Source organism: Chelmon rostratus, chromosome 2, assembly GCF_017976325.1.
Source record: "Chelmon rostratus isolate fCheRos1 chromosome 2, fCheRos1.pri, whole genome shotgun sequence".
NCBI classification, from domain to species: Eukaryota; Metazoa; Chordata; class Actinopteri; order Chaetodontiformes; family Chaetodontidae; genus Chelmon; species Chelmon rostratus.
Window position 1 is genome coordinate 171600 of NC_055659.1, and position 17405 is coordinate 189004.

The following is a 17405-nucleotide window of genomic DNA, read 5'->3' on the forward strand; positions in this document are numbered from 1 at the left end:
TGACTTTACTTACTTTATCCAGTTTGTCCTGCAGCTCGTCCTGTTCAGCTGTTTGCAGCTGTGATCACTCTTGAGGTTCTCCTTCTTCATCACTGTGAGCTCGTCCAGACAAACTAACTGTTTGTCCATTTCTCTTGGAACACTCCTCATCTAATTATGTCTACCTGACAGTTGCCATGACGTATTGATGTGATATCAATAGCTACATGCATGTTGCGTTCAGGTTCACACCACTTGGAGGAACATGTCTACTATTTACTGTTATTTTCTATTAGAAAAAGTATTTGCTGTTTTGTATTTCTGAATTATTTTAAGCTGTGTATGGCCCGGAGGTTTCCCCTCCACCTAAAATATAAATGGTAAGGGACTGTATTTATATAGCTCTTTTGTAGTCTTACCACTGAAAGTGCCATTCACACACACATTCGTACACTGGTGGCAGAGGCCACCTCTTCATCAAGAGTGATAACCATTCACACACACTCACACAGCATCAGGAGCAAATCGGGACATCTTACCTTGATTGGAGGTTCTTGATGCGGGCGAGCATGTCCAGGTGTCCGGCTGAATACTGTTCAATCACATCCATGACATCATAGGGACGAAGACTCTCCTTAAACTTCCTCTTAGACACCATGAAACGCATGATACTGAGAGAGAGAAAGAAAACAGGAAGTCAGCTGACACCCAACCTCTGATGGCTGGGGGGACCTCAGGTGGTCTCAGGCACGAGTAACACTGATGTGATGAATCTAGTCTGAACTGATCTCTCTAGACTTTCATCTCACATACCTACAGTCTTCTGATACCTTCCTCTGACAGTGGGTCAAGACTGACAGAACGAAATGACGGATCCATCTGAAATGAGTTTCCTTGGCAACGTGTTTGGACTCAGCCTTAGAGACAAGTTCAGAGGAGAACCACTGCTCCTTCATGTCATGCAACTCACAAATGACGTCATCATTCGTAAAAATATCAAAAATGTTCAAAAAATATTTGTGATTGGATCTGAAGGCTTCGGAGTTTAAGCTTTACATATGAAACACTATGATTTCATCTGCTGACTGTCAACATTAACTGACCCAGACAACTGTTAGGAGTAGAGAGGAGGACTTTCAAGAGGAGGACGAGTTTCTGAAGCAGAGGAGAAAGAGGAAGAGAAATATTCTCCAGACGCTGAATGACAGCGAGTTAATAAAACTCTAAAGATCGGATGGTTCAGGGATGATGTTTGTGGTCCATCTCCCACCAACACAATAGCACTCAGATATCTGACAGCAGCAGCAGTGATGACTTGGGTCTGTCTGAACCTTCATCAGCAGAGTGATCAGACAGATAATTACAGCGCCGTCACAGCCTCATGCTGAGGCGCAGTTCATCTCGTGTCCACTGGGTGTCTCCACCCGCAGGTCACTAAAGGTCATTCATGGACACGGCGGCTTCCTGTTGTTGTTGGTGTGACTGATGGAGTTCTGTCAGTTAACACAGCTGCTTATAAACTGACCAACAATCACTGAAGCTGATGGAAGATGAGACATTTTTCCTCGTCAACAGGCCGATCAAATAGATCACACACTAAAATTAGCAGCATGCTAACAAACATGAGCTAATAAACAGAACACCTCTGAGCATGTGAACAGGTGACTGCAGGTAGGCCTGTGATTTCAAACATTCTGTCGGCTACTTTTAAAGTCCGGCTCAGTTTATTCAACAGACGTTGGTCACATGAAACAGCGTTCATCGTTCCGTCATGTCTGAATAGAGACTAAATTCTATGATCAGGTCCTTCGATTTCACTGTCCATTACCACTAAGAATTTATTTTTATTGACCAATCACGACTTTTAGAAGTATGAGGCACACCTAAGCTACAACTCCTAGCTAGAAATGTTCAGGCTAAGCTAGGAGCTCTCTGAGAAGACTGTCGAAAGGTTCGTGAATATGGCTCCTGAAACTGACTCTCGACTTACACTAAACCAACAGAGGAGCAAACACCTGTGCTCTGTAGGACAGACACCACCACTGATACAAATAATAATAATAACAATAATAATGATAATGATAATAATAAGAATAAGAATAAGAAGAATAATAAGAATAATAATAATAACCACATCATGTCTTACCAATGGCAGGAGCTTTAGTGGCAGACAAAAGAAAACAGTGAAACAACAGAAAACAATGAAGCTAACTGGAGGTCAGACTGACTGGTCTTACCCAACAGCTGATGGTGACCTTTGACCCTGGGGTGAGCACAAATAAATAAAAAGACAAACAAAAAATAATGTGAATAAAAAGCAGAATGAGGTCAGTGGTTAACAACCAGCAAATAAACAGTGAGCAAAGCAATGAATAATGAGCAGATAAACTGATGAAACCAAATGATTTTCTGAATGAGAAACACAAACAGTTCATACCAGATGGCTCTGATGGTGACCTTTAAACCCGGGGTCAGGTCCTGAGGGACAAACTCACAGTGGCAGCTCTTGTTGTCATCGGCCATGTCTTCTCCTGGCAGGCTGGCCTCTGAAACGACATCATTTTGTCATTCATCGCACCTGAAGCACGGGGAGCTGCAGCAGAGACCTGAAACAAATCCAGCTTCGACACGTCCTGATCCTGGCCAGAGTAACCTGCCAGGGCCCCTGGGCAAAATGTTCTGTGGGCCCAGACTGACATACTGCACCCTGAATATGCATCCTGCCTCCCCCAAGTTCACCTGTGCAACCAGCTCTCCTGAGCTGAAATAATACTTTATATGTATTTGTAATTGTAAAATGTAAAATGTATTTATTTGATAATTTAATCAAACATGACTTCATTTAGGTAAATGCTCCAGGTGAAGACAAACTAAAATGTTATTATTAGTCAAAAAATATTAATAATATCGATCTTAAACTAGAGTTTCAGACAAGTTAGTTAGTTAGATGTACTTGAATGGTGGTAATAACTTCACACATTGGATGAACCTGGGGCTTCTGGGGGAGGGGGGGGGGTTTGGTTAGAGGGTCACAGTACACACACACACACACATACAAACTGTAACAATGGGACAGACTACATCCTGCACCACACTCCACTGTGATCAGGTGTTTCCACATCACTGCAGCTGTTACTGCTCCGATGAACACATCTGGCTGCTCTGCTAACCAGTGACCAACAGATAACCATTAAAAGCATCCCGCTGGTTCACCAGTGTAAAGCTTGTATGTGTGTATTAGTGTGTGTTAGCCTGTATGTATTTTGATGTGTGTGTGTGTGTGTGTGTGTGTGTGTATGTGTGTATTAGTGTGTGTTAGCCTGTATGTATTTCAATGTGTGTGTATGTATTAGTGTGTGTGCTGACCTGGGGAGCTCTTCTGTCTGAACTCTTCATCCTGCATCTCTATCAGCACTACAGGAGGAGGAAGAGGAGGAGACAAATCTTCATCAGAGGAAAATTAAACTCTACTCATCATTATCTCCATCATTATCAAGCAGGGTGAAACTGTTAGTATGTCTTAGCACAAAGACTGGAAGCAGGTGGAGACTGTTAGCCTAGCTTAGCACAAAGACTGGAAGCAGAGGGAAACTGTTAGCCTAGCTTAGCACAAAGACTGGAAGCAGAGGGAAACTGTTAGTATGTCTTAGCACAAAGACTGGAAGCAGGTGGAGACTGTTAGCCTAGCTTAGCACAAAGACTGGAAGCAGGTGGAGACTGTTAGCCTAGATTAGAACAAAGACTGGAAGCAGGTGAAGACTGTTAGCCTAGCTTAGCACAAAGACTGGAAGCAGGTGGAGACTGTTAGCCTAGCTTAGCACAAAGACTGGAAGCAGGTGGAGACTGTTAGCCTAGCTTAGCACAAAGACTGGAAGCAGAGGGAAACTGTTAGCCTAGCTTAGCACAAAGACTGGAAGCAGTGATGAACTGCTAGCCTATATTGGCACAAAGACTGGAAGCACGGGGAAACTGTTAGCTTATCTTAGCACAAAGACAGATTTATATAGCGCCAAATCACAACCGAAGTGGTCTTGGGACAATTTTCCATATAGAGCAGGTACAGACCAGACCAGCAGTTCCCTCATGAGCAAACACCTGGTGACAGTGGCGAGGAAGCAGATCATGAAGACATTCAACAACTAGTTCCCAACAGGATTTCAAAGTGCAGCTCGGAATCATGGGAGTTGTAGTTGTTGTATGCGTCCAGAACTAGTTAAAACTTTTAACTTTGTCCCTCTTTCCTTTCCTTCCATCCTCCCTCACATCTTTCTGTCCTTCTCCATGTCCTTCACATTGTGAAGTTGGTTTTATTTGATGTAAACTCTGAACACCACGTCTGAGGTGTTACGCTCTAACTTAATCTAACCAGTCAGATCCAGTCAGATGATGGGTATTATGATTAACAGTATTCTTGAGATGTGAGGATTTTTTGAGGGTTGTTTAGAACAACACAGTTCAGATGATTGTCCTCTCCTGCAAGACTGACTGCACACAAGACTGACAAATGTGCACATAACTTCTACTGTCTGTGTAGCGTTAGCAGTTACTCAGCTAAGCAATACAAAATAATTATAACTTTATTCGTATAGCATCTTTCACGCAAAGACGCAGCCCAAACGGCTTTACAGAACACGATCAAATGAAAAAAACAATACTTAAAAGAATAGCAAAAACAACAAATGATCACAGTACAGTAAAACATTAATGATGGTACCAGCCAAGTTGAAAACCAAATTAAAAACATAGATCTTTTTTTTTTTCTAATTCCAGGGGAGTTTGCAGGTCTAACATCCATTGGGAGGGCGTCCAAAGTTCAGGGCGACAAAAACAGAAAGCAGCCTCACCAGATTTCTTGTGGAACACTTTAGGACCTTTAAAGGAAGATCTGAGAGTCCTTGTTTGGACATAAAATGAGAGGCCGTTCAGTCGCGAGATAAAATTAGGCTTTGTAGACAAGAGGACTTAAAACCAATTCCAAGGATTAGGTAGCCTTTGTTGTGAAGCATCTTTGTATTGGTCCAATTGGTTGCTAAAATGGCTAAAAATATTTAAATCAGAGTCTAAAACCACTCCCAGATCAGTTTTTATTTGCCTGCACAGGCTAACAAACACTGACTCTAGTCTCTGCCGTTCTGCTTTTGAACCTACCAGCAGAATCTGCTTCCTGCTCATTTCCTGTATTTAAAATTGACTCATCCATACGTTAATATCAGTGAGACAGGTAAGAACTGGGGTTGTCTGGGGAAACAGAGATATAAAGTTGTGTATCATCGACATCAGTTATATGTTCCATGATAGTGACTAATTATGCGGCCCAGAGGGAGCATGCTTCCTCGAGGAACACTATGTTCAATGTCAAATGTCCATCCATGATCTGTACACCACTGAATCCTTTGCAGGGTCATGGGGGGGCTGGAGCCTATTCCAGCCGTCTCAATGTCAAATGTCTGTGAAACAAAGTTGCCTAAACTAACAAAAAAACTAGGTGTGAACAACACCAGTTAAGCACTGTGCCAGAGAGACATCGTCACTTCTCAAGTGATTAAAATGACATTTTTGTGTCATATCAAATGCAGCAATCAAATCGAGCAAAAAGACGACAACCACATTGTTTGAATCAGTTGCCATCCTCTGGTCATTTACTACCTTTAATAAAGCGGTCTCAGGTTGGTCTGATAGCTGTAAGGAATTTATCTAGTAATGTAGTTGGTCCAAAAAAATCTTCCCAAGAGGTTTAGAGATAAAAGGAAGATTTGAGATGATGGTCTGTAATTAGCAGGGTCACCATTCACTCACTCAGCGAAGGATAAATGAAGTGTTATCTTACCTCAGTGTAGGTGGAAGCTCACCCAGTGATAGACCACAAAGAACTGATGAGTCTGTGTTTCTAATACTGGATGTAATGGTGTCAAATTATTCTTTTAAAACCCAGAGATGGGTTCAGGAGACTGTTGGATGGAGAATGCAGAAGAGGAGTTTGCTTTCAGAAATGATGTTTGAGATATGGGGCTATATCCTACTCAAATATCCCTTTAAGTGTGTGCATGTTTAGTATCCAGTCACTGAAACTAATGTAGTAGCTCGGTGTTTGAACCTTTTCTGTAAGGTTCTTCTAGGCTCAGTGGCAGTCCCAGGGACACTCCTCCGGGAGTATGACAATATAAAACTACATGGAAAAGTATTTTCAGTGATCAAAATAATTCAGATGAAACTAAATCATACCTACTGGGATTACTATAACTACTACAATAAACGTCAGGGCCTTCAGTCGTTGCAACTGGACTTGTCAGTTTGTCTTGGAAGACGTTTCGCCTCTCATCCGAGCAGGCTTCCTCAGTTCCATCACCACCTGGGTTAACCAGAGACCATGGCTGACGGAGGAGGTCCAGACTGCTGAGGGCCTGGAACGCCACCTTCAGAGCCAGGGAAAGAGCTGGTCTGAGAACAGACAGGGCCAACCTTTCCCATGGCATCAGGAAAGTCAAACATCAGAACACCAAAGAGATAACCTGCCATTTCAGACACACTGAGCCTGTGGCAGGGTATTCAGGTCATCACAGACTACAAACCCTCACCACAGACCTGTGCCAATGACATCTCTCTGCTGAGTAATCTGAAAAACTTCTTTGCATGCTTTGGTGCACACAACAATACACCTGCCCAGAAAACTACACCCCCCTGCTGAAACCGGGTTGTGTGCCTGTTCCCAGCCAGAAAAAGTCCCTCTCCGAGATCAACACCCACAAGGCTGCAGGTCCAGACAACATACCTGGTTGTCCTTACCGATATCTTCAACACCTCTCTGAGCCAGGCTGTTTTCCCCACATGCCTCATCATACTGTGCCAAAGACGTCATCTCAGTCCTGCTTCAACGACTCCTGCCCTGTTGCACAGACCTCCATCATGAAGTACTTTGAAAAGCTAGTCATGCAGCAAATGAGATCCATCCTACCCACTTCAGTTTGCACATACGGGCAACCAGTCCACTGATGATCAATTCAGCGTTCAGCACCATCATCTCTCAGCAGTTCATATGGAAACCGGACCAGCTGGGTAGGAGTACCTCTCTCTGTAATTGGTTGCTGGACTTTCTCACATAGAGATCACAAGTAGTACAGTTCAGCAACAACACATAGAGAGCTATCACACTGAGCACAGGGGCCACCCAAGGATGTGTACTCGGCCCTCTGCTATCCACCCTGCCGACCTACAACTGTGCACCAACCCACAGCACCAATCACCTCATAGAATCAACACCACTGTGGTGGGTCTCATCAGCAACAATAACTGGCCATGTGGAGCAATAATGAGCTCACCCTGAATGTACGGAAAACAAAGGAGATTATTATTGACTTCCAAAGCACCCACACCCAAACCCCCCACTTACCATAAATGGTTCTGTTGTGGAGAGGGTGATCACTGAGGACCTCTCCTGGACAAAAAGCACTGCATCACTGGCTCAGCACCTCTACTTCCTCCAAAAAGAGCCCCAGCACCCACCATGTGCTCTTTCAACCGAGGCTCCATTGAAAGCATCCTGACCAGCTGCATCACATTGTGGAATGAAAGCTTCACCACCTCCAACCACAAGACACTGCAGCACATAGTGAACACAGCTGGCAAGATCATTGGTGCCTCACTCCCCTCTCTCCTGGACACCTACAACACCCACCTTACCCACCAAGTATTCAGCATTGAGGGCGACTCCACCCATCTCTCTCTCTATATATATATATTCTGACACATGTGTCAGTAGTTTTGTACCCCTGTAATTATTATATTAATATTATGGTGTTAATATTATATTAACACCTGTTTTATCTTTAATGACTTTGGCTCTGACATCAAATCCTTGACGTCTCCAAATTTCCTTGAATTTAATCAAAAGTCTGAAGTCATTCTGTTCAGTCTCACAAATTTAATTATGTTTTCGTGCTAATCTTGATTGTCTCTTAAATAATACTGGAATGGCTCGTAGGACTCTAGAGGTAACATTTGATGCCAAAGTCTGTTTGGATGATTAAAAAAAAGTGTTGTTCAGTCTTGTTTCTTCCAACTCAGGTCAATCACTAGAATGAGGTCATTTTATCAACTGCTGATACAAAAGTTGTACGTGCTTTTATCTATTCTCATCTTGATTACTGCAGTGCACTTTAGTATCAGCCAGGACTCCCTCCATTGTCGACCATCTGCTCGACTCATTGCTGGAACAAACATCATCTCTGTGCTTGCTTGAATCCCTGCTGGAAGGTCTTCCTCCTAAACATATTTCTGATCTGTGACCTGCTTTGTACCCTCTTGACCATAAAGATCTGTGGATGGAGCCCTCCTGGTTTCACCCAGGTCACGGTTTGCGGCTAGGCTGATCAGGTCTTTGCTCTTAGAGCCCCCGCTCTATGGAACTCTCTGCCTACTGAACTTTGACACAAAAGGTGTCTGGCTTCTTTTAAATCTTTTTGTGAAAACCTTTGGAAGTGTTTTAGATATTTTTATTCATACTGTTTTTATTTCTATTTATTCACTTATTATTATTCTTATTCACTACATTTTTTATCACGTCCTTGGCCTCAGAGCCAAAGTAGCACATTAATTTATCAAGTTGTTTTATTTGATCAATAAAAATTAGCAGATTTTGTTCCTTGTTGACCAATTAACTGGTTGAAGAGAAGATTGAATTTTGATTGAGGATTAGAAGATTTTTTTATTTGAAAGACAGCAAACGTTGGATATGAGCCTTTCCGAGTCCGAAAAATACACAGGAAACGGAAAGATGGGGGGGGGGGGGGGGGGGGGGGGGGGGGGGGGTTCTCTTGCTGTGGTGCAGAAACTATGTGATGCGTCTTTAATAGTTGCGTACCGACGCAGAAAAAGAGAGCTTGTTAATCAAGTTAAATTCATCACAACAGAGGAGAACATGCAGATGTTCTGATCCCTGATAGTGGAACACATCACATGACAGGATAAATCCTTTAGGTTCTGGTTGCTCTGGTTGTTCTGTAGTTAAAGAATCTTAAAGCTCCACCTGTATGAGTTCTGATCTACAGACGGATTGTTCTGACTGGTTTCTACTTGACCCTCTTACCCTCAGAGTTTTGCCGGGATGCAGCTCCTCGGATCCTGAAGGCCTGTCGGCTTCTGCTACGTTCTCCAAAGCTCCAACTCTTTGGAACCTTGCTAGGACTGTCTTCCAGACTGGGCTCCATGCTGGGGGAACGTCGCACAGCCTGGATGCTCCCCAGGCCTCCAGGACCTCCAGGGACTCCTTGAGCAACACCAGGGCCAACTGTAGGAACTACTAGAGACAGAAAGGAAAGAAGGAAGTCAAGAATGAGACACACCAGAATCAGAACCATTATTTCTGCTGGGTACTGGTTTGTCCTGGTTCATGTCAGTCCAGCAGTCTGCAGTTTTTCATTAAAATCAGATCTTACAGAAGCTTGTTACACCAATGAATTGAAGCGTTCTTCAATACACCGCAATGTTCATTTGGTAAATTATGGTCCCATAATGTGAAATAGACGATAAAGCAGGGTATGCTTTAGGACATGGCTACCTTATGATTGACAAGTCGCGACCATTATGACCTGTCTATCAGAATCAAGGTCTAGCAATGTGTATTCACAGTACCATGTACATTTAAAAAGTTGTGAACTTGTTTTTGGGTGTTGTCTGTGTTTGCATATCAGAACTTTGAATCTTTCACAGTGTTTTCAGTTCATGAAAGTTAACGGTAACATCAAGTCGCCTAAAATAGTCTTGTTCTAAAAGACACAAAAGACAGAGGACGTTTTTTTCTGGCCAGCGCATTTTGTTTTAAACCTGTTTTTTGCTAGCCAAAATTAGCATCCCAGTTAATTCACAGTTAATGTTAATTATGGATGCAGCTTGCAAACCAAGCTTGCTAGGACTAGCATTAGCTGTGCTGCATCTTGGCAGAAAACTGTTGCTCCACTGCAGCTCCACCCTCTCATCTGTTCACTTCTGGCTCATAGAAACATCACCTCTGACTGTTCCCTTTGAACTCCTCAACAACATAAAAAACTTTGGCTGTAACACCCACCATGCTGAGGAGAACCTTTCCCTTTGGTTCCTGAACTCCGGGGAGATGAGAAGACCCTCTCCTTCAGACTGACCTTCTGACTGCAGGGACAAGAGATAGACAGGTTTAATTGGATCTGGGGTCAGGCAGAAGAAAAACATTCATTGGTCAGCTCTTCGGTACACGTATGTGAGCTGAGTTTTTTATCAGGAGAAGGATGGTGGTGGTGTAACAGCTGGGCAACTACTAAGAAGCAGAGCGCTGTTCCAGCCGCACTTGCAGTGACTAAACTGCATACTTAAAGCCAAAATCTGATCTTTTCCTAACCCTAAACAAGTGCTTTTTGTGCCTAAATCTAACCAGACCTTAACCACAGCGTTGTCTCTGCATAAGATTGAAACGTAAAGAAATGTAAAAAGTTTCAACATGGTTTCTGTGATTTGCAGAAATGTACAGAGTACAAATAGGTCCTGAATCTCCTTTATTGTGAAAGTCTCCTCCCTGTTGGCTCCCTTTGTCCAAACGTGACATTTTAGACTTCCTGTCCACCAGGACAGAAGGAGTGCACAACAGGAAAACGGGAACACAACAATAACTTAGGCTATCAGGGACAGGTTCAGAGTACCAGGGCCTCTCAGAGTCTCCCGGTGGGAAATGAACCGTAGAAACATTACGGGAGTTGACCGACATGAACAGCCTGCCTGATCTGAACCTGAATGGTGTTATTGGACTTCTGTGCTGCTCATGGATTGGCCATAATAAACAACATGTTGGAGCATAAGGCAGAAGTGGAACATAGACGAAAGATCAGTGATTGACTCTGTAGACTGTTCATCAGCTGGTTGTCTTGGACACTCAGAGAGGAACTGTGCTGACAGGTAATCACCACTTGGTGAGTTTCATCAGGTGATTGGGAGAGGGTGCTGAACAGACCGGGTGAACCCAAACAGGTAGTGAGGGTGAGTATGGACACTCTGGATGAGGGTTTTGTCCAAAAGGTCTTCAACTCCCACTTGTAGAGGATTCCTCCTGCATCCTAGGGATGACTGAGAAATAAGACATTGCCAGTGGACCAAATCCTCCATAGTGGAGGAAGCTGAAGGTGGTTGTTCGGGCTTTGAGGAAGGACAAGTCCTTATTCCAGACTGATTTCACCCGGGAGGAGAAGTCCTGGCCAGGACTGGAGATACTGCTGGATAGTGGAAGCAACTATTTGAGGATCTCCTGAAGCTAACTGGTACATCCTCCACAGAGGAGGCAGAGCTGGAACCTGTTTTATTTTTAGACAGCTTCTCTCCTATCGAGCTTCACAAACTAATCTCAACAATTTCCTCATCACAATCATCATTGGCGCTCTATAAATAAAACTGAATTGAAGTGAACTCAGCGACTGAACAGATTTGTCAGCTGACATTGTGTTCAGCGTATCAGACAGCCATTCATGCAGCGTTGGCTTCTGGTGTGTCGATTTATGTTTTTCCATGTCACAATGAGTTTAGGATGAAATAACTAATTTTAAGTATTATCAGTATAATTACACTGCAAATTGACCATGTGAATGAAACATGACTAACAGGTAGAGACAGGAGAGAAAGGAGGGGCCCTGTACAGTAAAGATACAGGGTTCAACATTGTGGGATTAGTGTGACAAACGTTTTAATGGAGTTATTTGTAGAACTGGACACTAACCTGGGAGACGGTTCAGGCTGGACATCCTTCCTGCTGACAGACAGAAGAAAATGAGTCTGACTTTATTAAACGTTAAATATTTCTAAAATGTGAAGCACAGGAATACTGCAGAGGTTGTATGTGCAGTAGTTTGTGTACTTTGTAATTTGATTTTCAATATGAAACATTGCAGACCTGAATGAGAGCCCTGATTTGTTCTTGAGGTTCCTCAATAAATCCAACTGATTGAGGGGTGGAATCAACCTGGAGAAACACACAGATATATTTAATATTATAAGAATACTTATAGATTGAACTGTAGGTGGACTGGTGGACCCTCACCTGTACATGGGGACAGAGACAGTCCTCTCATAATAATCCCACGTGGAAGTCAAATCAGTTCGGCTTAGGTTTGTAGCATAAACCCTCCACGCCGCCTGTAGAAACAGACAGCAGATGACCGTTTCCATGGGAACTACTACACACTACGTGACGCAGAGCGAGAAGGAACCTGTCGACGCTACTGATTTTAGACTAAAAGCTTTCCTCTGGAGGTTACTTCAAAGTAACTTTTAAACTCTGTAGTTTATCTTGGACGTTTCTCTTCCACATAACTTCTAAGCCCCTGAGGAGCATGATTTGTTGTTTGTGACTGGCTGCTTTCTGGAGGTCTGGCTGGGGGGTTGGTTGGACTTGGGTTTGTCTCTCAGATCAATAAGGGAGTAGGGCTCTGTAGTAGAGAGCTGACTCTCGAGGACTTGGGTCTCCTAAGGTGCAGTCGTTGGTAGAGAGAAGAGCAGGGAGAGGGCACATATGCCTGGGGGGTCCAGTGCTGATGGCCCAGGTGCTGGGTGTGATTTTCCACAGCCTCAAGTCCTCAAAAAATAGCGTAGATTGTCACAGTGACAGTAAGTTCACCCAGATCTGTTGCTCCAATCAGTGCAGTCACAGCAGGCCTGTAGTTCCAGCTTTGTGTCAGCACTGAGGGGGGGGCACAGCGGTCCATCTTTTCACAGTCTTAACTAGGTTGGAAGAAGACGGACCGTGATCAGAGAGCCCCAAGACTTTTCAGAGACAGAGCGATACGTGTCCTTTGATTCTGTGTCGACATGGTCTGGACATGGTCTGGACATGGTCTGGACACATAGACGGACGTCATAGAGAAATTGTTGGGTGTCTGTACATTAAACAGTAAACTGTGTAACAGGTGTAAACCTGCTCTATATGAAATGCTTCATGAGCTCACTTCTATTAGGAATTCGTGCAATATAAATAAAATTAAACTGAATGATGATGTCTGTTTGAGGATTTGACTCTAGGATCAGAGTACGGGTTCACCTGAATGAGCCCAGCTGCTGGGTTTCGTCTCTTTTCAAAGTGTTTCTGTCGGTGCTGCTCCTGAACCTTCAGAGCAAATCCAGAACCCAGGATTCCCTAAGAGACAGACAGATAAACACAAAGACAGGCGGACGGTGACCTGGGTTGAACCAGATGAAGGTTCACCTGTCTCAGGTAAACATATATATTTTTGTATATTTTCTTCTTCTGTGCAACAGTAATAACAGTATTTATTATTATTATTAATCTGAAGGCAGCTTACATGTTGTACTCTTGTGGCAGCAGTATTCTAGTACTCTTTGTATATAACATACACATACATAGCCGGTTGTTATTCTATTATTCTGTAAACCTTTTTATTGACTCTTTTGGTCTTCCTATGTCTGTCTTTTATTGTTTGCTGCATGTTACAGTTTAATTTCCCAGGCGTGGGATTAATAAAGCTCTTATCTTACCTTATCATATCTATCTTATCTTAAACATGACTCACCGCAGGCAGAGCGAAGAATGAAACTCCGATCAGAGTGAAGGTTGCAGCCAGCAGGCGTCCATTCCAAGTGATGGGGAACTTGTCTCCGTAACCAATGGTTGTCAAGGTGATCTGACAGAGACAGACACAGGTGAATCAGATCGTCCCATCACTGAGAAGGAGACAGTGGGATCACACCGAGTTCAGACTGATACTGGAGTTGGCAGTTCAACACTAGAGAACAGGAAGATGCAAATACAATCAATTATTAATGACATCATCAATCAGCACACCTGTACCTGACTGCACATCATCATCTTCACTCAAAGACTCAAAGGTCCACTAACAGTTAGTGAGATGCAATCAGAGGACACATGTGGTTCCTGATCTGTTCTGGGTTTTTCCCCGGTGCCATTTGAGAGGATGTTGATGCATCTGTTCAGTAAGATTAATTAAAATAAAACTAAGTGTAAAATAAACACTGTCCCTGTTTCCATGCATGTGTATGGATTAGTGTGTAACTGTGTTAAAATCTGTCCATAAGGAACTCAGGGCTCCACAGAGACGCTCTGCTGTTCAACTGTCCAATAAAAACATGAAGCTTTACTTCACCTTCAGACAAACTCAATGTTAGATTTATAGTCTGACACCAAACATTATCGTCCCAAAGTTTCTTTATCTTCTTGGCTGACAATCAAAGGCATCTACATTACGTTGTGTTCTGTCAGTAGCTATTACATCCCTTAAACCTGCCGGTCAGGGTGTCACGGCTCAGCTGAGTGTATTATTTGTGTGCAATGTCTCACCAGTCCCCACCAGAGGGCGTCTGCATATGTCTCAAATTGTTCATTGTCTTCTTTTTCTGCCAAATAAACGAGGAAACTGGCCAGAATGAGACACAAGAAGCCGATATACCACGCTGTGATCAACTCCTGCAGAAGGAAAGAGACATTATCAGACAGTGTGTCTCACAGAGAGAGACATTATCAGACAGTGTGTCTCACAGAGAGAGAGACATTATCAGACAGTGTGTCTCACAGAGAGAGAGACATTATCTGAGACAGGAAGAGATTCATGAACAGAAGTCACACTGAGAAACTGGAGGACAGAGCAGTGATCAATATTTCTGATCAATACAGTCCATGATAAATGAAAGTGAGATGTGAAGCTCTGTAACAGGAAGATGATACCAAACCAATACTGCTGACACCATGAAACACAATGAGACACACTGAAACACAATGAGACACACTGAAACACAATGAGACACACTGAAACACAATGAGACACACTGAGAAACACAATGAGACACACTGAGAAACACAATGAGACACAGTGAAACACAATGAGACACTGTAGCACAACAAGTTGGACACAAACACTGGATGTCTCAGTCTGAAGGAGTCAAATCTGAAAACTAAAGTAAAGCTATTATCTAACCGTCAGCAGCACATCAGCTGGAGTTTAGTGATGAAAGCAGCTGAAAGAAACAGAACATTTGGCTGACGGCTGCCAGGTGTGAGCAGCGTCGGTTGGTTTGTATGTCAGTTGAAGTAGAAAAGGTAAAGATGGTTTCAGTGTTTGTGATGTAAACAGTTGAGATTACGCTTTCGTTTGACACCTTATCGTCATACTTGTCAGACACACAGGCAGACAGAGAGACAGGTCTTTCCCATACTACCTTGCTGTGGGCGTAGACGACCGATCCCAGCAGTTTCCAGGTTCCCCCCCGGCGGTCCATCCTGATCATCCTCAGAATCTGAAGGAAACGAAGCGACCTGATGGCTGAAGTGGCGAAGACGTTCCCCTGAGTCCCTGCGGCCAACACTGAGATGGACGCGATCAGCACCATGATGTCTACAGACCGGTCAGAGAGAGACAGAGAGCTCACCTGTCTGCAGACTCACCAGGTGTGTTCAGACAGAAAATGTCCTTCGCATGAATTTGACCCAAACCAGCAACGTACCGACTGACCATGAAGCTAACAAGGTTAGCGACTGATCTCAGGTCTGTTCCTGTCATCTCTGTACGTTTTCTAGTCTGTTCGCTGAGTCTGTAATAACATTCACATCACGTCGTATCCAAACTCACCTGTCTGACAGCAGATGAAGTGCTGTTAAAGTCATCACACTCACCGATGACACAAAAAGGTTTTCTGGCGAATTTGAGTCGTCCTCTCAGTCCTCTGTACCGACAGCAGCAACCTGCAGCCCAGATCCTCACCATGTACTCCACCCCGAACACCACGATGGTCACCACTTCCTGTTCCACAACGACAACCATTGTTTCCATTATCAATTCAACTGCTGATTATTCTCTCAGTTAAGAAATTCATCTCTAAAAGTAGAAAACAGTTGTGATGAAGTGAACAGGGACCATTTCTAACTTTGGTCTGGACATTTCTGACAGTCGACCAACATGCACAGTTTCACAGGAGTAGAAAATAAACGGATAATAAGATGCTGTTACCGTGTTTGTAGGCCCCACTGATTACATACAAGCTTCACGTCTTTAAGTCGCACTAAGACAAAGCCTGCTGAAACATGCTAATGTTCACAGGTGAGAAAATATCAGCGCAGCTATGAATTCAAGTCTCCAGACAAGTTCAGCATCCTAAACAAAACCTTTACGTCTGGATTCTACTCCAAAATGAGCATTTCTGTAAAAAAGAAAAGAAAAGAGAAGACAGAGCTGCTGATCTGCAGGGCTACACCGCTACAGTCTCAATGAGCAGGGGTTAGTAGGGCTGGTTTAACTCGGTATGGGTGCTACAGAGGACCAATTCACCTGAAAGTGAGTGAAAGAGTAACTCAGTGTTTTATTCAAGGACACTTTGACACATGGACCGGACATATCTTTGGACTTTCTGCTTGAAAAATGCTTAAAACAATAATCAATTTTCCAAATAGTTTCAAGCATCAAACTACAGACAAGAACCTTAAAATATCTCAATGTACTGAGTTATAGATTTCATTCAGACCTCAGATCAGTGTGTGACTCTCTGATCCACAGGAACATGAGTCGTGCAGAGGTTTACCAGAATGTAGAGAGCGTCCTCGGAACTCTTCTCGTACTCTTTGATGGTGGAGAACACAGACAGAACCAGACAGGAGAACACCAGCAGGAACCTGAACAGAGAACACACGCCGAATCTCAGGTTTCTGAATACTGACCTCAGATCTGTGTTCTGATCTGAGATCTGTCTTCAGATATCACTCTGCAGCCTTCCTGTTAACTGTCTGAACTGAGCGCAGCAGTTAGCTGTTTAGCTTTTACCGATCTCTGAAGTTCATATCAATAAACAATCATAATTCAGATTTATCCTCGTTAACGTTATGATTTATTCCTCTCAGGTTTTTAAGTGATGAAATCTTTTTAGGATTTAAATTTCACATCATGATTTCATAACCACATTTCTGCTTATTTGGTGTTTAAATTCACAGCGTTTTGGTGGATCGTCAGCCTGATGACTGCAGGCACACTGAGCACCTGTCAGTCTGAGAGATGCTAACATGCTAACACCAACACACAGGGCTATTTCTGAGCCAACATGACAGCAGAAAGTCTGCACGCAGGGACTGGAGTTCTCCTGACCGCCGGTCTTCCTTCTTAGAATCAGAATCTGCTTTATCGGCCACGTATGTGTGCACATACGAGGAATCTGACTTTGCTTTTATCATTACACTTAATGTAGTTGCATTGGAAAAAAGACATACAGCCCAACAAGGACAAAAAGACAAAAAAACTAAATGTAAGACTGAGCAATACGTTAAGTCATGCAAAGAATAAGATATAATCAATAAACAATGTGTACGATTAAATCTACAGTCTGCAGGGATTTATGTTGACAATGACACGAGTCATGAATGTATTTATTAACTGTGCAATACTGCATGAATTTCATTAACAGTC

General features: G+C 43.2%; 1 protein-coding gene across 2 annotated transcripts in view; it reads right to left on the reverse strand.

Moving 5' to 3' along the window:
- Positions 1-17405, reverse strand: part of LOC121615517 (potassium voltage-gated channel subfamily KQT member 2) — a 30001-nt gene that overhangs the window by 8957 nt on the left and 3639 nt on the right. Inside the window, exons 3-16 of one of the 2 annotated variants that reach the window (XM_041949904.1) lie at positions 16531-16621; positions 15629-15755; positions 15175-15350; positions 14300-14425; positions 13515-13625; positions 13025-13120; positions 12029-12123; positions 11882-11950; positions 11708-11737; positions 10040-10119; positions 9062-9274; positions 3346-3393; positions 2417-2525; positions 519-650 (exon numbers count right to left, since the gene is read on the reverse strand). In XM_041949904.1, coding sequence (XP_041805838.1) covers positions 519-650; positions 2417-2525; positions 3346-3393; positions 9062-9274; positions 10040-10119; positions 11708-11737; positions 11882-11950; positions 12029-12123; positions 13025-13120; positions 13515-13625; positions 14300-14425; positions 15175-15350; positions 15629-15755; positions 16531-16621 — 1503 coding nt within the window. The remainder of the gene's footprint in view (positions 1-518; positions 651-2416; positions 2526-3345; positions 3394-9061; positions 9275-10039; positions 10120-11707; positions 11738-11881; positions 11951-12028; positions 12124-13024; positions 13121-13514; positions 13626-14299; positions 14426-15174; positions 15351-15628; positions 15756-16530; positions 16622-17405) is intronic. The other variant, XM_041949896.1, reaches the window with a different exon arrangement.